The sequence below is a fragment of the Rhinolophus hipposideros genome, assembly GCF_964194185.1.
Source record: "Rhinolophus hipposideros genome assembly, chromosome: 11".
In the NCBI taxonomy this organism is placed as follows: Eukaryota; Metazoa; Chordata; class Mammalia; order Chiroptera; family Rhinolophidae; genus Rhinolophus; species Rhinolophus hipposideros.
Window position 1 is genome coordinate 83,097,240 of NC_138057.1, and position 20,506 is coordinate 83,117,745.

At 60.0% G+C, this 20,506-nt stretch overlaps 2 protein-coding genes across 2 annotated transcripts; one reads left to right on the top strand and one right to left on the bottom strand.

Moving 5' to 3' along the window:
• Nucleotides 1–4,142: 4,142 nt before the first annotated feature.
• On the bottom strand, nt 4,143–8,531 carry SAPCD2 (suppressor APC domain containing 2; the record flags this gene model as incomplete). The annotated part of the gene is made up of 6 exons (XM_081066468.1): nt 4,143–4,271; nt 4,341–4,445; nt 4,573–4,680; nt 4,908–5,051; nt 5,559–5,671; nt 7,946–8,531. The coding sequence occupies 6 exons, from the start codon at nt 8,529–8,531 to the stop codon at nt 4,143–4,145; spliced, it is 1,185 nt and encodes a 394-aa protein (XP_080922594.1).
• Nucleotides 8,532–12,961: 4,430 nt separating this feature from the next.
• UAP1L1 (UDP-N-acetylglucosamine pyrophosphorylase 1 like 1) lies at nt 12,962–20,235 on the top strand. The gene is made up of 10 exons (XM_081065394.1): nt 12,962–13,281; nt 13,965–14,169; nt 14,390–14,565; nt 14,853–15,025; nt 15,110–15,303; nt 15,744–15,884; nt 16,341–16,526; nt 17,819–17,885; nt 18,333–18,441; nt 18,897–20,235. The coding sequence occupies exons 1-9, from the start codon at nt 12,993–12,995 to the stop codon at nt 18,414–18,416; spliced, it is 1,515 nt and encodes a 504-aa protein (XP_080921520.1). The 5' UTR covers nt 12,962–12,992; the 3' UTR covers nt 18,417–18,441; nt 18,897–20,235.
• Nucleotides 20,236–20,506: the final 271 nt, after the last annotated feature.

Consider the following 20,506-nt stretch of genomic DNA (forward strand, 5'->3'; position numbering starts at 1 on the left):
GTGACTCACTCAGTGACTGGGTCCTAATAGGCACATGGCTTCCTCCTGCCTGTTTCTGTTGGATCGTTTGCTCCAGAGAGCAGGCACCACGCTGTGAGGACACTGTACGGACAAGAAACCGAGATGCTTTGCCAACAGCCATGTGAGTGTGCTATCGTGGAAGTGCAAACAGCTTTTTTAGAGACCTGCATGCAGCCTCCAGAGATGCCCAGTGGCTCCAAAACGCACGGAAACCACAAGAAAGCCATTGTTGCTTTAAGTCACTGAGCTTCAAGTTCATTCGTTTTGCAGCAAGAGAAAATGAACTCATTCTTATTCCCCCCCTTTCCTGCCTCTTCCCTCCCCTCACTCCTGTTTAAGCTGTTGTTTCTCAGTCTAGTTGTGTAGGATACAGCTCCCTGGCCCATGCTGGTATTATGAGCCTAGCGCTCCCCTCAGCTGAGGCCGTCGGTCACCAGACGTCGGTCGGCCGTTCACAGCAGCTCACGGCAGCTCTCACCAGCTGTCGGCCACTCACGTTGGCTACCAGCCACACAAAGTAGCCCACAGTAGCCCACAACAGCACACAGCAGCTCACGATGGCTGCCGGCCACTCATGGCAGCACACGGCAGCCCACGCTGGCTACTCACAGCGGCACACAGTAGCCCATGACAGCCCATGCCCACCTCCAGATGCTCACAGCAGCCCAGCTACAGGGAGAGCTGTTGTTCACAAGCTTAGCTGTAGAGGGTGCAGCTCATCCAACCACCTGAGCCCCCGGGCTGCTCAGCCCCAAACTCATCCTTATTTATGGCTCTTTGAACTTTCCCTTCTTTCTGCAGTCCTTCCTCTGGAATTCCTAATAATGAAGTTGCATTGCTGGTAAACTCAGATTTTGTTTGAAACATTTTTATTTTGCCCTCATTGTTGAAAGGTTGTTTCTCTGGGAATGGCCTCTGGGTTGATGGCGCTTCCTCTGGGTGCTTTGGGGTGGAGCAGTCCCTTTGCGGGTAACGGTTTTCCGCCTCTGGACCCTTTTATGATCTTGTAAGAGAAAATGTGCATTTCTTTTTATCCATCCTGGCTGGGATTTGTTGGGATTCCTGGATCCAAGAATTGATGTTTTCAGACAGTTCTGGGAAAACGTAAGCCTTATCTTCAGATACCGCCTTCCCCCCATCTCCTTTGAAGAAATACCACCAGGTGGACGGTCCTCCCTGCCCAACTCACTTTGCTATTTCCTGTCTTGCAGTTCTCGAAGTCTCTGCAGCTGTGCCGAATATTTCATCCGCAGTTTGGTCCACTTGAGGTTTTAATTTTAATTGTTATATATCTTTATTTCTAGAAGTCCCGTTTTTATACTTTATCAGTCACCTTTATAGAATAAAAGATTATATTTTTTATAGCATAAGAAACCACAAAGACTATTTCTTGTTCATGTTTTCAAGGCCCTTTTATTTCCTTAGACATATACAAGTTTATAGTCTCTGACAATTCCATATTTGAAATGTCTAGTCTGCTGGCTCTGGTGGATTCTTTCCTTGTGATTTGTGAAAATTTGTTCACCCGGAGATGCTCATTTTCCTTGAAATTTGATCTACACCAAACCCTGAGGCCTTAAATTGCATTCCTCAGGAGCAGTGGTTCCCAACGGAGGCAACCCCCCCACCCCACACACACAGTCTGGAGACATTTTGGGGCTGTGTGCGCTGCGGGCATCTAGTGCAGAGGCCAGAGTGCTGGTCAGCGTATTGGACTGAGCTGATTTACCCGGCCTCACAAACATCACGGTGCACGGCTGGGCCCTGGTCCCGAGATGTTTGCTTCTGCCTGTCACCTGGCTTGCCAACCTGGGAACAATTGAAATCCTGCCCTTGAGGCCCCTAGGGCCACACAGGCAGCTGGCTGTCACCCTTCACGGAACACCAGGGCCAAGGGAGGCCACTTTCCCTGAGCCGCCTTTGCGTAGCTGGGCTGTACTTGTACCTGAAGGGTGAGTTTCCTGTGGAAGGTGTCCTCACAGGTCTGGGAGCGTGCGGACATCGCAGAGCCCACAGGCGTGGCGGCACGCCTCCCGGGGGCTGTGCCCTGGCTGCTTCGGCCCCTGCAGGTCCTTCATTGGAAACATTTGGAGGGCTGGGCAGGAGCAAGCTAGGTGAAGTAGGGGTGGGGGTCCAGGCGGAATGGCACTGCAAAGCCAAGGCAGGAGGCCGACTGCAGGCGCACCCCCACACCGTTTGGGGTTTGGGTCTGTCCCGAGGGATGGGGTCATAGAAAGATTGGGAGCAGGAGACGATGCACTTTTCAGTTCTGGACACGTCAAGGGCTGCATTTGGAGGACTTGGGAGCAGAGAGACACCTAGGAGGGCGGGCTCAGAGCCTGGGTTGGGTTGGGGGGTTGGGCATGGGGGGAGGGGGGAGGGGCAGATTGCTGACTTGGGGAGGTCCTGCTGGGCAGGCCTCAACCTGATGACCAGGTTCTCTCCTTGCCTGGCACTGGTCTAATGACTGCATGGCAAGTCCACCTGGTTGGGGCTGCACCTTGCCCTTCAGGACCTGCCCCTCTCCCAGGAGAACCTACCCCCATCATCCAAGCAGGGCAGCTTGCACGATGGGATGATTTGAGGCTGGCCTGGGACACTCACTGCCACCCCCCACCCGCCAGCCCTGAGCACGATGAAGGGTGTGGCTCAGTCCAGGTTGATGCTGGGGGGTTAGCACAGAGCTGGGGCTGGGAGAGAGCCGCCAATCTGCACCCAGGACCCCTCCTCTGTGGCTGCGGTGCTCTCTGGGGCCCCAGGAGGCTGTGCACTGAACCTCTCCAGGTGTGGGGGTCCTTGAGCTCCATACATACCCACACCCCACTTTTGGAGCTCTCAACTGCACAACCCACCTGTCATTGCACCCTCAGCGTGGGAGTCTCCATGGAGATGGCACCAGGCCCCTCTTGGGATCAAGGTATCTGTTAGCCAGTCTGGCCTGGCGGGGGTGGGGGACTGACCCGATAGGGACCCCCTGCCTCTCACCCTTCTCTTCCTGATTCCTGCAGTTGCTCTTTTCAGAGCAGAAGTGTTCTCTCCCAGCCCAGACCTGGGGCCAAGCTGAGGTAGGGGATGGAGGGAGTGACAGGTCCTCATACCTGGGGACCCTACACAGTGGGCCCTGCTAGGCATGCTCAGCCTACAAGGCACCTTGGGCTTGTGTGGGAGGCCCAGCCCGACACTCACCTGAGCCATACCAGTGACCATAGCCTGCCCTGGCCAGGTGGCCTGGTGGGCCCAAGGTCCTGAGCCTGGGTCACAGATTGCTCTGTGGGGCTCGGTCTGGGTGTCTTGGCTAGGAAGGATGATGGCTAACCCCAGTTGGTTTAGGGTTTGAAGTCTACGGAGGGGGCAAGCAGGCCGTCGTACCAGCCCCACTCCAGGAACTTTCAGCCTTGGCCCAGGTGTGCACCCTGACCACCATCCCCTGGGGTCCCCCGCGGAACAAGGCACAGGTAGACACCCCCCTTAGAGCCATCCCCATCCCCTCCATCTTCTCCTGGTGGACAGCCCCCTAGCTCGGCGCCATGGGTTGAGGGAAGATGTCCTTGAGCGCCCAGGCCCAACCACCTGCAGGACACTCAGGTGTCTCAGCACACCCAGGGTCCCCTACTCCCAATTCCCATGTGAGACACCACAGTGGGGACGCTCCAGGGCCCATGACCAGTGTGCACGCACCACCCTCTGCTGGCCACAACTGGAAGTGCAACCTAGTGTGACCAGCACAGTTTATTGGAGACTCCAGGTGGGAGGGGAGACAGGTCAGCTGTGCCACAAACCCAGGGATGCCTGAGATCTGGTAAACAGGACCGGTCCTACACTGTCCACTGACTGTGGCAGTAGCAGCTTCAGGCTGTGCCTGCACAATGGAGCCCTCCCCCAGGTTGGCCTCCCACTTGCCCCTGCCAGGACGAAGGAACATCCTGGGGGAGCAGCCCACCTGCTGGTTCCACCTGGGGTTGGGGCAATCTGGGGGAGCCCATATTGAGAGGAGGGAGGGCTATGTCCAGGCCAGCCAGGTGGCCTTCAGCCAGAGAGGTGGGGATCAGGGGGTGCCCAGCCCGGGCTAGCGCCAGGCCAGGCTGAGAGGCCCATGTCCATGCCTGTGGCCAGCTGGCCAGCTAGATGAAGGTGGAGTCCAGAGGCCCGGCATCCTGCTGGCTGAAGGCACGGGCCTCAAACAGCTGCTTGATGAGGGCAGATTTCTCCTGCTCCAGCTGCGTGATCCGTTCACTTTTGTCGGTCACCTCCTGGCAGGCGGAGTGCAGTCAGGGCTTGCCATGCTGCCAGCTACCCCCTACACCCCTCCTGCGCCTCACCTGGGTGAGAAGCCGGTTCTGTTCTTTCAGCATGAGGATGGTCTGCTGCTGCCAGCCAGGGTCCAGGGCAGGGCCTGGGAGCCCCAAGGAGGATGAGGGCAGAGCCTGCAGGAGGGTACCGTCAGGCAGGCCTGGCATTCCCCAGCTGAGCCTCCAGGACAAGCGTGGGGGGGGGTGGCACCAAGCGGGGCCTGGACCCCAGTATAGGTGTGGGGTGGCCTGGGGCACTCACCCTGCCGGCACAGGCTGCAGCCAGCAGCTCCCCCAGGCACCGGGCCACCTCCTGTACCTTGGGCAGCAGTCGCCCCAGTGGGGGGGGGCTCCCGTCAGCCCCAAAGTCCTATAAGGAAAGCAGGGGAGGGGTGGTTAGAGAGCAGGGCCAGCCCAGGCTCAGCCACTGTGCCTTGATGGAGTCCCCACAGGTGGCACTCCTGCCTCTGGAAGTTAGTGCTCAGTCAGGAGGCAGGGCATCACAGGGTGGGGGGGATGGTCCCCACACCCTGGGTGGAGGGACAGCCACTGCCCAAAAACAGAGTGCTGTGGGGGAGGGGTGGACAGGTCACTCACGGTGCTGGCCCTGCTCTGGCCCAGCCGCTGGCGCTCCCGCACGCGCTGCAGCTGCTGCCGGCACCAATCGCGGCCCCTCGTCATCACCCGCAGGCCCTGTAGCAGCACCTCCTCCTCCTGCTCCAGCTGTGTCACCTGCTCCAGCTGCCACATGCAAGGACCACGTGTATGTGCAGGTGAGCACGCCCACAGTGTGGGCCACGTGCACCCACCACACGCACACAGCCATGCACGCGAGCCCTCACGTTCTTGTAGAGGGAGCACAGCCTTTCCCCCTGTGGGGGTCCCGGCCTCCCTTAGCCCCCTACCCCCGGGTTTCCCCAGGGACGCAGGCACTGGGACCTCAGCACCCCTCCTGAGGCCAACTTAGCAGAAGCAAGCCTTCGGAAGTGGGCTGCGGAGGAGCCACGCACGTCACCAGGGCCCATCCAGGCCCCCTTCAACCTGACCTGACCCTGGGCCACTCCTAAGGTAGATACAAGCCCAGGTGGGGAGCAGGTTTAGAAGTGACCCATGTTCCTGCCGTAGGCCACCCCCAGAACCCAGGTCTGGCTGCTCCCTCCGGTAGTCCAGGAGGCCAAGCGTGAGGGCCAAGTCCAATCCTAGGCAAGATGGAGAGCCCCCTCATGGCCCCCCAGGACCCCCACTCACCAGGTCACAGTCCACGCCATTGGTGATGGTGTGCCTCCGCCGTTCCCCTCGGGCACGGGGGGCCCGCCGGGCATTTCCCACACCTAGTTCCCAGGCCCTGCAGGCCACTGCACCTGCAGCACAGGCGAGGGGCTGGCTCACCTCCAGGCCTGCCCAGTCAAGTTCAACCCCCGCAGCCTGGCTTCCAGGCCTGTCCTGGACAACCCTCTCACCACCCCTGGCAATGCAAAGCCTTAGTTCAGGCCTGCATGCGACTGTGGCCATCAGCAACTCAGCCTCTCTTGGCCCCTCCCCATCTCAGTCCAGCTCCGGAGTCGGGCAGCGGCCTAGCCTGGCCCATACCTTGCCTCTGTGCGTGGCTGAGATCTGGCTCCACTTGGGTCCCCACCTGCTCCCTCATATCTGCCTTGGGGGAGGGCCGTGTAGCTGCAGGTCTGCACACACCACACACATGTGCACACACTTGTGCTGGGCGTGAGGTGTGTGAGGCCACGAGCTTATTACCCAGCATGCCTCTGCACGCCTAGTGCCCACCTTGGGCTCAAAGGCTGTAGGGAGTGAGCGAGTAGGGCCTCTGGTCTTCCCTGCTCTTCTTCTTGTAGCCTGGCCTTTAAGGTGAGTTCACGCAGGCACAACGTGGGGGTGTGGGTGGTGGAGACCTAACTTTTCCCAGGCAGGTGATCGCAGTATGGTTAGCCCTAGGCCTACGTGCAGACCTAGTGCACTCAGCAGGTGACCAAGGAGTTTCTGCAGCTCACATATCCACCTGCAGCCGGATGGCCAGGGCTTCTGTCTGACAGCCTCCTGGAGGGCCAGCCAGCTTCCTTGGAGAATGGGGGGACGTTGTAGGACCGCCCCGGGAGGGGAGGAGTGGGGCGCATGTCTGCAGGGCACCCTCCCCTGGCTTCCTAGCCTTACCCACCACACTACACTCATCTTCAGAGGCCATGCTCCTAGCATCGGGCAATGGGAGTGGGCGGGTCCTGCAGCAGGAGTACAGGTGTGCTTGGTAGGGACATGTTCAGAGGGATGGCACAAGGTGCTCTGTGGGCTGCAGAATTCACATTCCTACCTGTCGTGTGGCCAGCAGAGAAGGTACAGGCAGAGGGAGGTTGGGGGGGGACACACACACACCAGAACAGCTGCACAGTCTTCACTACCAAGCCTGCAGAGCAGCTCCTGGGTCCCCGGATGACCGTACACTGGACGTCCAGCTGCATGACCAGCAGGCAGACAGCACTGCCCCCATCAGGGCCTGAGTTAGCAGCCTGTACTTACCAGGCCTGGGCCAGGCTAGGGTACACACTGAGCCCCGACAGGGGACAAAGAAGGAGGGCCTGAATCTCTGGGGGTGAGGGGGACTCTGTGTGTATGGCTTTCTCTTCCTGGGGAGCTGACGGGGGTCTCAGAGCTCCAGATTTGGCACCCCAAGAGCCTGTCATGCTCTGTGTCTGGGCCTCTGCCATCATAGGTGATAGTGAGAACCCTGGCCTGAGGCTAATGCTGCCCCAAGATGGGTCATGGGGCTGGGGCATATGGCAGAGGCTGGGGTCCAGCGAGGCTGGCAGAGTGGAGGCCGGCACAAAAAGGGTTGGAAGCTGCCATGGGTGGAAGGCTCCACACCAGCCATAGGCAAGTCCTATTCCCAGGGCAGGCAAGGGGGCCATTCAGCCACCTTCTGTCCCTGCCAAGTGGACCAGAAGCCAGGTGGGCAGCCTGCTGGCCATTGCCAGGGGCTGTGGTCTAGGTTCCTCTCTAGTGTCAGTGGCAGCTTAGCCCCATAGGCCTCGAAGACCCACCCACTCTTCTGCTCTTCCTGGCAACCCAGCTGGTTCCTCCTGCCTGCCCTGGCCTCAGTGGGGAACAATGGGCCCAACCCTCTTAGCCCAGCTGTCAGACTAAGAAGGACCCAGAAGCCAGCGAGGGCCCCTCACCAGTCTAGGGGACTCTCTCTCATCTGCACTGGTGGGAAATGCCTCTGCCTAAGCAGTGACTAGCGATGAGACCGTTGGGCCAGGTGTCGCCAGGTGTGACGCCAGTATTGGAGGTGGAGAGCCCTCTCACACCAGGCAGGTGTCCCCAGTGCCCAGCTCATGTTTGGTATAGAGTGGGTTCCTGGTTAGGGTTAGGGTTAGGGTTTGCGGAGTCACCCCTTGGCCCTGGTGGCCTCACGCTATGGTGTGGGAAGGGCTGGCCTGCCTCCTGGCCCCTGAGCACACTGGGACAGGTGTAAGAGGCCTTTTTCCTGGAGGCGCGTCCCAGGCTCATGAGCCGACCAAGAGCTGCCCGCCCCCGGGTACGGTGGGAGAAGCACGGGCGGCACTTCTCGGGCTCCGGCCGCAGGCGCAGGAGAAGGAATGCTACGAGGCTAGCCGCCCCGCACTCACCAGAGTCCGCGCTCGGGCTCCGCTCCAGCGCCGCTCCTTGTGGCCGCTCGGGCTCCGCGAGGCCGGGCGCCGCCTCCGCGGGGCCGCACAGCTTGTCTAAGCTCCGGGCCGCGCCACTGGGGCCGGCCGCCGGGGGGCGCGCGCCCAGGGGCAGGGATTTTCTCTCCAGGACCGTCGGCAGCTCGTCTGCAGGCGCGAACACCAGGCGCTGTGGCGGCGGCGGCGGCGGCTGGCTCCCTGTCCGCGCCGGAACGCCTACCCGGGTCGGGGCGCGCGCCGGGCCCCGCGGGCCGCTGTCCGCGTTCAGCAACGAGGTGCGCAGGCCGGCCACGAAGCGCTCGAAGGTCAGGTAGCCGCTGGCCGGGGCCACCTGGCGCAGGCCCTCGAGCACGCCGCAGGGCAGCTCGCGAGCGTCGGCGCCCTGCCAGCGGGACTCGATCTCGCGCAGGTGTACGTAGCCGCGCCGTCGGTCGTCCAGGATGTCGAAGAGGGTGCGCAGGCTCTGCAGGAAGGCGCGCGGCAGCCCCTCGGTGCTGGGCGCCGCAGGCAGCCCGCGGCTGGGCTCGGCCATCGCGGCTCCGGCCATGAGCCCACCGGCCGGGCTCCGTCCTGGGCTGGGTCCCCGCCCGCGCCCTGCCTCAGTCCCCTAGCGGCCCGACCGCGGGGCCCGGCCGAAACACGCAACCGATCTCGACAATAGCTGCTACTTTTTGAATGGGCCTCCTCGTGGCGTCAGCGCTCATTAGCATTCGCGGCGGCCATTGGCCAAGGCTGGCCCATCTCCTCTCCGATTGGCTGAGAGGCGGTTTGATTTTTCCGGCCGAGGGGCCAGCGCCCTGGACGCTCCTGCCTCGGTGCGGGGAGGGGCTGGTGGCGAGCAGAGACCCAGGGCTAGCAGGGGTATCCCACTGTACCTCCCTCCTGGACTTGCAGGGTGGGGTAAGGAGCCCCAAGCGGACCCCCCTCCTACTTCCCCAGGTCCACCACACCAATCCTCTCACTGCGGCTCAGCCCTTTTCTCGGCTGAGCCTTCGGCACACCTCTCCGAGGGGCGGGGCCTGGCGCCCAACCCAAAATCTGTCCCCAGGTGGCCTCGTGGGATGGGGAGCACACCCCCTCCAGGGACCCATCGTTCCCCTCTAGTTTCCCTGAACGCTCTTCGCTGAGGGTCCACGGGCACAGAAACCGCCAACCCTGGGCCCCTTTCTCTTGCGCCAGGCAGGCCCCAAGAGGATTGCGGGCTCCAGCCAGCTGGGCGCTTCCCTCATAGAGGCCTCTCTGTCCCTACTGCTGCTAGCTCCTCGCCTGGCCCCTGGAGACAGCCTGGCCTTTCCTGCCTGCTGCAGGACAAAGCTACTTTTTCCTGTGTCCCCAGATCCCCATCTGGTGACCAGTTCTCCTTGGCTCCCAAGGTCCTCTGCTCCAGCCTCTTCCTCTGGCTGGACATCTCCTCCAGCTGCTCTTCTGGCTCTCCCCACCTCCTCAGGCCAGTCAGGCAGCACTGTTTCCCTCTGGGGTCCCTGCTTCCTTTCCAGCCCCCGTCCAGTCACTCTTTCTGGTCAGTCTGGGAGGGCCCCAGCCTACAGCCTACTGTCTGGCTCTGGGAGCCCATGACAGGACTGACTGGTGGGACCCTCCTGAAGCCAGGGAGCTGCCCAAGATACTATCTGCCTGGAACCCCTGCCTTCACCATTGCCTGTCCTCTAGGCCCTGCTCCAGGCGCCATTTCTCCCCCCACAGTATTCCCACCAGCACCTTGCCATTGAGCACTGACTATGCGTCGCCTGCTGCTTTCTGGGTAGACTATCCATCTGCAGGGGTAAATCAGCAGAGTTGCCAGACACCTTCAGACCGGCCCCCAGTACAGGGTTCACCTTGGCCTTCTGGCTGGCCTCCCTCGAGCCCCTTTTGAGTGGTCTGCGGACCGGGCCTCTGTGTCCTTGGGCCCCAAGGCATTGGTGTCTGTATCTCAGGCAGCAAGGGCAGTTGCCCTGGCCAGAGTGTGTGCTGGGTCCACTTCTCCCCTGGGGTTACGCCTCAAAGTCAGGGCTCCCTTAGTGATAAGGAATTTGGGGGGACCTAGAAAGCTGTGAGCTTGGAGTCACCATATGAAGCCTGGTCTCTCCCTGACTTCCCCATTTAGTGACAGGGCCAGCCAAAGTCCCAGGACCACATTCAAGCCATTTGTCCTGTAGTTCACCTCCCCCTTCGTCCCACACACTCTGCTCCCGGCATCCCCTCCCTGGCCCCCCTGCTTGGGCACTCCTGAACTTCGGCCTCTGCACTGCTGGCCCTCCTGCTGGAAACGCCCTGTCCGGTCTGCTCCTAGCTGATCACTGTGCGTCCTTCAAAACGCCGCTCAAGGACCTGACCCACCTCCGGAAGTCTGGGGAGCTGCCCCGTCCATCAAAGCATCAGGCTGCTTTCTCCTAGCTAAGGTGGTTGTCCCCCTACCATTCCCTGTGCTCTTTGGGAAGGCCTGGCGTTGGCTTGGCCCACAGTGGGTGCTCAGTGGATGGCCAGCACGCAGGATATCTCATCCTTCAGGTCACCACAGGAACACCATCCTTGGGTGGGACACCAAGCCATGGTGAGGCCTGTGGGATGGGACGGGGGGGGGCTAGGGAGAGCTCTGTGGGGGTTAGTGTGGGTGTGGAGGCCGGTGGCCGACAGCACGTGACACTACTGCTGCTCAGGACAGCATGGCCAGCAGTGCCCAGGCTGGGCCAGGGCGCCTGTGACCCTGAGCTCACCATGCAGAGGAAACAATGGCTCCTCAAAGTGTGAAGCTGTGGAGGAGGCCGCCCCCCCACACTGCCCCTTGGTCTGTGGGCTTCCCCATGGCCTCTGGCTAGGTGCTAGAGAAACTGGAATTGGTGCCATCTCTAGGCATGGGACTAAGGTGTGGCTTTCATGTCCTGAATTCTGATCACTTCCTCCTTCCAGTCTACTTCCCAGTCTGGCTCAACACTTTCCCAATGCTGTAGCTTTCAACTTTGCTGGGTGAGTCCCCTATGGACCCTGTACTTTTTGAAGCACTCATCCCAATTGTAATTACATTCTCACTGTGCCAGCCTGGAGCTCCCTGGAGGTAGGCAGGGGGATCGGGCCCTTCTGTCCCCTGCCTAGCACTGGGCATTGAGTGAAGGGTGGGCAACTGCCTCCCAGTCCCTGAGCCTGTCCCAGGGTTCTCTGGTCTACACTTCTGCAGTGACAACGAGGGACCCATGATGGCTTCTGGGCCCTGCTCCTCTGAACGCTTTGGATGAGGTCCTTGGGCAAAGGGAAGATGACTCCTTGGCCACAAGCCTGCCCTTGGCAGGTGATCCAGGAAGTTGTCACCCATCTCTGCCTCACTGGCACTCACCTGTCTGTATCCGTCTGCCCAGGTGGGTCAGCTTCACTCTCTTGGCCCTGTAGTTGCCTCTGGCTACGCAGCCCCGATTGTCCAAACCCTTCTGATGTCAAGTCCACCCCCACCTTGAGGCAGGATTCAGGGGTCACCCTGAGTTCATATTCTGACACCTGCCTTCAAGTGTATATACAGGGGTGATAGGGTTTCCATGGACTTTGTCCTGGGGTGTGGAACCCACTTTTTTCCCTGATTCCCTACCTCCCACACATAGCTGCCCCAAACTGGCCTTCAACTGCCACAAACTATTGAAGCAGACTATTCGTTCATTCATTCATCAGCAACACTCTCTGAACACTTGCCATGGCCCAATCACTGCGGCCCAGTTGGGCTTGGGATCCAACACTCATTTATTCAGTCAACAAGCATTAACTGACTGCCTCCTGCGTGCTGGGCATTGATCCATGGTGATGGGCAGAGCGGTGAACCAATAACATCTCTTATGGAGTTTACTTCTCATGGGGGGGGGTGGATTTGGGCAGTACAGAATGTAGAAAGGGAGCTGATATGACCTGGGAGGGTCGCCCCAAGGATTTGACATATAAGCAGAGGCCTAGCAAAGTGGGGCAGAGAGTCATGTAACTTTCTGGAAAAGAGCAATTGTCCAGATAGTAGGAACAGCAAGTGCAAAGGCCCTGAGGCAGGTTTAAGACCATCCTTGGAAAGAGAACTATTTTCAGGTCCACAGAACTTACAGTGGGCCCCCAGGGGGCTGTGAAGCTCCCCATCCTAAGCCAGGAAGGGTGTATGTGGGGGAGGGGGCTCTGTGCAGAGCCTGCCTACAGGCGAACACAATTACATTAACAAGACTTAGCGGGTGCCCACCTATGGGACAGGTTATTTTTCATTTTGGGTTGTAAAGCACTATCTAAATTAGTTTTAACCATGTGCATGCATTAGTTTTAGACTTAATAAAACTGATTTCTAAAACAAAGTTTTGTACCAAAATGGCCGAAACTACTTTCACATTCTTCACAAGGAAGTTCATGAACAGCAACATATTTTAAAACCTGATGGTTAAAACAAGGAAGGGCCAGGGGCCACTCCTGGGGGGTTCTGGTCACAGGGCAACGGGAGGGTGTGAAGGAGGGAGCCCCCAAGCATGCAGGGTGGTCTTCTTGACCTTGGCGACATCCAGACTCCTGGCCGTGAGACATCCACCCTCCCCAGCCCAGCCCAGCCCAGCCCAGCCCTGAGTCTGGCCTCTCACGTGACTATGGTGCCTGCCACCAGGCGTCTTGGTAAGCGCAAATATGGCCACGTGCAACCGCAGACCCTAGCCTCCCCCTCGGGCACCCCTACCTCTCCAGGCTGTGGGTAGAGGGGCTGTATTAGAAGTGGAGTCAGCCCTCATGCTCCCCGACTAGGGAGATCGCAGAACCTGCTGGGAAGGGCTCCCTGTCCTAGGCGCCCCGGACCCTCTGTCTCAGGCGTTCCTGACGAAGAGGTTGGGCTACTCCATCCACTGCGGCGGTAGCAACCCCCGAGGTCGGGCTGCGCTGGCCCGCGAGCTCGGGGGTGGGGCCGGGGCGGAGTCGAGGCGGAGCCGGGGCGGGGCCCGCCGGGTCCTGTGACCGGGGTCCGAGCGCGGGGGTCACGAGTGCCAAAGCGGCCGAGAGCGGCGTTGGCGGCGACATGGCTTCGGAGCAGGACGTGCGCGCCCGGCTGCAGCGTGCCGGCCAGGAGCACCTCCTGCGCTTCTGTGCGGAGCTGGCGCCCGGGCCACGCGCCGCGCTGCTGGCCCAGCTGGAGTCGCTGGAGCCCGAGGCGCTGCGCGAGCACTGCCAGCGCGCGGCCGCGGCCTGCGCGCGCCCCCCGGATCCGCCGCCCGACGTGGCCGCGCGCCTGAGGCCCCTGCCCCCGGAGCGCGTGGGCAGCGCGAGCCAAAGCGACCCCGAGACGCGGCGGCTCTGGGAGGAGGAAGGTAGGCGGGGCGGGAGGCCCGGGCGGGGCGAGGGTCCCAGTAGCCGGGCGCTGCTATCCGGCCGGAAGGGGCCCTGCCTATAACTGCGGACAGGGGAGAGGTTGTCCTTGTAAAACTTTAGTTTGCTTTATTACTTTGTGAAGTCTCCTGCCCTCTCACACGCACCATCTAGCAACTGGGGTGGGGATCCCCGCAAACGCTGTGGAGCTGGCAGGCGCCCCCAGGCAGCTCACATCTGGATGGCCAGTGCCCAGCCCACAGGAGTACTGACAGCGGGGGACCCCTTGTGCACTTTTATCTGCTCCTTTTCACCCCAGCCCTGGCGCAGGTACACGCCGGGCCTCTTGGCCCGGAGGTTGGGCAGATGCTCCTGGAGGAGAGCCTGCCAGGCTCTCCCCCACCCCCACCCCCATACAGCTGGAGGGGCCGGGCTAGGGTGGGGGGGCACTCTCAAAGCGGACCAGTCAGACCCAGTGTTCCTCTGAAGGACCCAGGTTGGGAATGAACCCAGAAGGACGTCATCCTTTGAAGTGTCCTGGCCCAGATAAGATCAGAATGTTATCTAGAAATTTCCATTCCCTGGCTGTCAAGTCTCAGTCCGAACACAGTTTGGCTTGCTCTAAAATGAAAGGGTGGTTGTGTGGCAGTTCCAGGCGTCTCCTGATGGTACCCCATGCCCTCAGGTTTCCATCAGATTGCCCTGAACAAAGTGGCCGTGCTGCTGCTGGCTGGCGGGCAGGGCACTCGCCTGGGTGTGACCTACCCCAAGGGCATGTATCAGGTGGGTCTGCCCAGCCAGAAGACCCTGTACCAGCTGCAGGCAGAGCGGATTCGGCGGGTGCAACAGCTGGCTGACGAGCGCCACGGGACCCGCTGCACGGTGCCCTGGTGTGCCCTCTCTGCATTATCTTGGCCTCAGAGTGATCCCTGCCCCTGTAGCCCCAGCCCTGCCCCACACCAGGACTTGAACCCCAACCCCAGCACAGCCCTGGACAGAGCCCAGCATCCACCAGACTGGACCCTGATGCCAGCCCCTGAGAGAGTCCCGTCTGTCAGAAGAGCCACGCCCCCCTGAAGGCTGACATGACAGCCTTGCCGTCCCTTGCAGGTACATCATGACAAGTGAGTTCACGCTGGGGCCCACGGCTGAGTTTTTCAAGGAGCATGATTTCTTTCACCTGGACCCGGACAGTGTGGTCATGTTTGAGCAGCGCATGCTGCCTGCTGTGACCTTCGATGGCAGGGCCATCCTGGAGCGGAAAGATAAGGTTGCCATGGCCCCAGGTACGCCCCATCCCTGAGACTGTGTGGCCTAGAACCAGTAACTAGGTAGGGGTCAGGAGGCCTGGCACAGAGGCCGGAATGCGCTGCCGGAGGCAGTGTGGTTTTGGGAGAGTGGCCTACCCATCTGGGCCTTGATTTCCATCTGTCATGTGAAACCACAGGGCTACTTGGATAATGAGATGGCTGCCTCAGCCCGCAGGGGCCTCCTCTGCCTCCAGCTTGCCTGGACTAGCTGGCTGAGGCTAGCCGGGAGCCCTCACGAGGCCCACCCCTTGCTCCCTGTGCAGACGGCAATGGGGGCCTGTACTGCGCGCTAGCGGACCACCAGATTTTAGAGGACATGGAGCGCCGAGGAGTGGAGTTCGTGCACGTGTACTGTGTGGACAACATCTTGGTGCGGCTGGCAGACCCCGTCTTCATCGGCTTCTGTGTGCTGCGAGGTGCTGACTGTGGAGCCAAGGTGGGCCGCCTGCCTCTGCCCCGCCCGGGGGCACTGCCCCGCCTCCGTCCCCCCACCCGTCCCACCCTTCTGTCCCGGCTGCAGGTGGTGGAAAAGGCTTACCCCGAGGAGCCTGTGGGCCTGGTGTGCCAGGTGGACGGCGTCCCGCAGGTGGTGGAGTACAGCGAGATCAGCCCTGAGACCACACATCTTCGCACGCCCGACGGAGGCCTGCTGTACAACACAGGCAACATGTGCAACCACTTCTTCACTCGGGGCTTCCTCCAGGTAGTCACCAGGTGTGTGCAGCAGCCGCCAGGTGGTGGCCACAGTGACTAGAGACGACCTGAGCTGGTGGGGCTGTGGTTAGGAGCTTGCAGGTGGGTTGGGTAGAGAAAGGTTCACGTGTCTAAAGAAGCGAGAGGCACCAGAGAGCCCGGCCGCTGGTATAAAGCTCTGTGGCCAGGTTGGCCCGCCCCTCTCGTGGCACCACCTCTGCCCAAGTTGCTATTTCACCTGGGCAGGGTTGTGGCCGATGGTGCTTGGCTCCCGGGCAGTGTGCAGGAGGATGTTTATGCCCTTCCAGAGGCCAGGGTCAGCTCCTACCACTTGGTGCCCTGCCAGGCCCATCTGCCACCTGCCCCACCTGGCCCCACCAGCTGAGAGGCGGGATGGGGCTCTCTCAGGTGTCCTGTCTGAACTGCATCTTTCCTCCCCTTGCCTTCCTGTGCCCCTCTAGGGAGTATGAGTCCTTGCTGAAGCCACACGTGGCTGTGAAGAAGGTCCCGTACGTGGACGAGGAGGGAAACCCCGTAAAGCCGCTAAAACCGAATGGGATAAAGATGGAGAAGTTTGTGTTTGATGTGTTCCAGTTTGCGGAGTTAGTGGCACAAGTCATTTATTTTTTCCTTCTCTCCTGTTTTGGTGGTGGGTTCTGAGACCCAGTTGGGCAGGGATGTGGCAGGCTGAAGTGGGGGAACACAATGGGAGGTGGGGGCTGCTGCCAGGTCTTGGGGGGGAGGCCAGAGGAAGCAGCCCCTCTGGGTGGGAGCATTGGGTACACCAGGGGCTGTGGACTTTGAGGGGACACCCAGGTCCCTCCTGAATCCTTTATCTGCTGTTTCTGGGTCATGTTGTGCGGGGGGGCTCCCAGGGTGTTTGGCCCTGGCTCTGGGGTCCCGCGGCCGGGGGGTTTGGCAGGGGGGAGTGGGAGGGAGGACTTGAAGCAGTGCCTGCGGGGTCCTTCCAGGCTCATGGAACAGAGCCTGCTCAGGCACTGCCCCTGGCCTGGCCTTCCCCAGCCTGGGATGTCGAGCACCAGCTCTTTCCCCACCAGGAACTTCGTGGCCTTTGAGGTGCTACGGGAGGACGAGTTCTCGCCGCTGAAGAATGCTGACTCAGCGAGCAAGGACAACCCCACCACGGCCCGGCGGGCCCTGCTGTGTCAGCACTACCGCTGGGCCCTGCAGGCAGGGGCCCACTTCCTGGATTCCCACGGGGCCCGGCTCCCCGAGCTGCCCAGGTGAGTGTGGGCCCTGGAGCGCTGCCAATTCTGCCATGTCTGAGCTGGGCTGGGGGCTTCTGCCATGGCCGTGCACTGAATGCAGGTGGCCATGTGCCCAGCCCGGCCACACAATGACCGCTGCTGCAGCCTTTTGGCCTGACCCCTGGAGGTCTGCTCAGGGCCCTGGGGGAGGCAGGGGGCTGCAGCTTTCACTGGTCATTCCAAACTTTGAAACCAACACCAGGTAGGATATTCAGAAAATGTCTGCATCCAGCACAACACGGGCAGTGAGGGTGCGAGAAGGGGCGGTGTTGGGTTAGGTTTTAACAAAGAAAGAAACAGAAACTTAATGCAGTTAAATCTCAGAAGGCCAGGGGGTCTCACAGTCACTAGAGACTGGAGCCCCGAGGCCGACTGGTAGCTTTTATTGATAATCATGCAAGGAAGTAGTATTATCTATTCCACAGTCTGTGAATCTCATACATCATGTCACAAAAGTGAATCAAACCAATTATCTTTGTCCCCAAGCAGCTGGAGCAGAAAGTCTTGTGATGACTTAGGTGAGGTATGCACCTCCCTGTGGGGCAAGGCTCTCATGTGGTAATAGTTCCGTTGAGATAAGTGGAGAGAACTGATCTTTATTGCCCTCATGACTTCTCTCACAATCAGGTGAGAGAGGAAAGCCAGAGTCAGCTTTTCCCAGGCAGGGGGGAAGGGCAGGCAAGGCTCCTTCCCGATTTTCTAAGGCAGCTCATTGGGGGTCCCCACTTGGTTCCGCCTGTCTTAGGTTGTATATCACGTGAGATAGCTTACCCATCTTTGGCTGCAAACCATCTTTTGGGGACCAGACAGAGACATAAGGTGTAAAACATTGAGAAAAGCAAAGTCCCCAAAAGACACAATCTCACAGACTTTTCTTTCCTCAAGGAGAGATGGAGGGACTGTCAGCTAGGCTGCTGTGTGACAATAGCAAGGCAGGTCACTTTTCAGGGCCGGGAACGAAAGGGACATTAGGTTTTTATCTCTCCTGATTGTCCGCAGCCACCACTTAAGTCTGTCAGCCCAGGCTCTCTGCAGGATGCCTGTGGGGGCAGGGGGACTTCCAGCCCAAATCAGGACCTGTCACTTGGGCAGGAGCAGTTTGTTCATGGTTCTGGGGTCCAGAGGAAGAGATTACTGAGAAAAGGGCTGTGGGAGCTGGGTGTGTGGTGGTCAGCCTGCTAGGCCAGGGAGGGACTGGACCAGCTCCTGTGATGGGTGCTGTGGGGGGACACAGCCCTGAGCACATGCTAACACCTGGGCTTCCTCAGCATGCCCGGCAGTGGAGAGCCTCCCGCCATCTGTGAGATCTCGCCGTTGGTGTCTTACTCTGGAGAGGTGAGAGCTGCCTGGCTGTTTGGCGCTTTTCTGGGGTCAGGCCTGTATGATCAGAGCAAGACAGTCTGGGGAGAGGTGGGTGCTTGGGTAGAAAGCCACAGCTCTGCCTCATTTTACCAATAGGGTAAGTACGTCCTAAGTTGCAGAGGACCTTCCGGGCCGTGGGGTGGGGTGAGGACTGAGGCCCTTGCAGGTCCTGGGAGGGGCAGGGAGGACGAGCCAGCTCCGGTTTGGCTCAGGCCCATCGTCTTTTGTGGGAGCCCTGCAGAAGGAGGAATGCTGGCTGGCTCCTGCCCTCTGGGTAAGTGTGAGCTTGCCAGGAGGGCGCATGCTGGCCTGTCATCTTGAGGTGGTACCCAACCCTTTTTCCCAGAAGCCCCTCCACAGCTCCAGGCAGAACTGGGATGCTGCCCGGGGCCAAGAGATGGACACTTGGCTTGTTTCCAGGGTCTGGAGGTGTACCTGCGAGGCCGGGAGTTCCAGTCCCCACTCATCTTGGATGAAAACCAGGTCAGGGTGCTGCGGCCCTGACCTGCCAACTCTGGAGTCTGCAGGGGTGAGGACATGGCCCCCACCTGGGGCTCTGGGGAGGAAAGCAGGCTGCTGTGTGTTTTCAGTCCATGGACCACAGAAGGAAGAGAGCTGGTTTACTACTCCATGGGGGTGGACCCTATCCTGTCACCGGTTCCCATAGGCCTTCTGTGGGCCAGTGAGGTCTCTGTGGGTCCATTCTTGGTTGTGGGGGCCGGCGGGGGAGGTAGAGGGACTTAGGACTTTGGACAGTGAGGCTGAGGGAGGTGTGGCGTCAGCTCAGCCCTGCCTCTGTCTGAGCTGACGCAGGACTGGACGGCTGCTTCCCTGTCCCACAAGAAGATCCCAGTGTTGGGGAGGAGTGCCAGCCATGCCCAGCTCTTCTGTAGATGTGCAGCTGAGGAAATGAGAGGAGGGGGACGGCATCCTTCCCTCACAGGATGACTTGTTTAGAGTGGGCTGCCCCTCCCTCCCTGGCAGATGAACCAGTGACTGGGATCAGGCTGGGGGCTCGGAGCCCAGCCTGCCCAGCTGAGGCCGATACCAGAAAGGGTCCGACTCCCCACCGTGAAGGGCTGGCTGTGCTGACGAGAGATGGCTCTTGGAGAAGCTGGGTCTGCACACCTGAGACTGAATTTTCTGTCTCCCAGGCCTCAGCCCCTCAGTCACCTCGGCGGCTGATTTAGGCAGCTGAGTTTTACTTACGTACTTCCTACAAGGACTATGGGACCAGTGTAGATGGCTTCCTATAATGGTGGTCGGTTAATCTGGAATTTAACCAGATAGGGAGCACCACTCTCACCCAGCCTGCCAGCAACTTCTGATCTTGGTGCTCACATCCCCCCTGCTCTATGGAGGGAGAGGCACAGCCTCCATATTTGGGGTCATGGCCTCCTCCCTGCTTCCCTGCAGCCTGGCCGAGGCTGGGGGAAGCCAGCTGGCCCTGGTCCCTTGTCCTGACTTTGCTGCTCTGGGCGCCCGTGCCTCCTTTCTCCTATGGATACAATGCAATAACATCTACCTATCCCCGCTGGTGTGATGGAGCAGCATAAAATGCAGCCTGCTGTTAAGTTGGGTCACCTGTCCCCCACGCCCGTCCCCACAGCCCACATCCTGCAGGGAACCCACTGGCTTCCCCAGAGGAAGCACATTATCTGGGTGCTGGGTTCAGGTGCCGCGGAGTCCTCCAGAGGCTTGGGGTGGACGGTGGTTACATCCACGCGTCCCGACCTGGGCGTGAAGGCAGGGCTGTGCCTGCGTCTCCCAGTCCTGTGCAAACCTCAGAATCAAACCATGTGCCCAAGGATACCCCGCTCGGCTGCGCCACAGGCGAGCAGTGGCCCAAGGCGAGGATGGCCTGCCCAGGGCTGCTCACTTCTGTGACTGCATCAGCTGCGCACGCTTTTCTGAGTTCACTTAAAAAGCAACAGCTATTTTTAAAAACAGCTTGCTTTTTAAAAAACTATTATTCAAATAATTATACTTTCACATAAAGTTTCAAACAGCACAGAAATGCCCTGCGTCCCCTTCACTGTTTCCTGTGATGTTTGCAGCTTATGTGATTTCAGGACACAGCCCCACACCAGCACGCTGGTGCTCAGTCACTGTCACAGGTGTGGGTCCCTGGGTCCTCACTGCACTCGGGAGGCAGGATGGGCCCATCACCACCAAAACCTCCTCCATGCGATCTTTGTAGCCATCCCCCATCTCCAACTCCAGACAACTGCCAATTAAGGAACTGAGTTTTGAAAGATTGCCAACGTCGTGATTCTCCCCATAAGGTGGGGCATTGCCAATAAACCCCATGTGCCGTGATTGACCCCTGGCCTGACAGTGCAGTCTCTGAAGAGCATGGGCGGTGGGAACAGCAACAACAGGTTTACAGCTGTGTCTATCCAAGGGCTGGAGGCCCTTTGGGAACGAGGGCCGACAGCCGAGCCAGCACCAGGAATCCCCTCACGCTTGCTCTGCCAGCTCTACCAGGGCCTGACAGAGCCTGCGATCACCTGGTGGGTCAGGCACCCCGGGGCAGCCCCAGAACCTGCCCCTTGAAGCAGCCCTCCGGGGTGGGCACCTGCACTCAGCTGTGA

Excerpts from the sequence above, each read along its gene's own strand:
- UAP1L1 (XM_081065394.1), top strand. The coding sequence starts at position 12,993 with ATGGCTTCGGAGCAGGACGTGCGCGCCCGGCTGCAGCGTGCCGGCCAG. Across the intron at positions 14,170-14,389 it reads ACCCGCTGCACGGTGCCCTG|GTACATCATGACAAGTGAGT; the intron begins GTGTGCCCTCTC and ends CGTCCCTTGCAG. Across the intron at positions 14,566-14,852 it reads TAAGGTTGCCATGGCCCCAG|ACGGCAATGGGGGCCTGTAC; the intron begins GTACGCCCCATC and ends CTCCCTGTGCAG.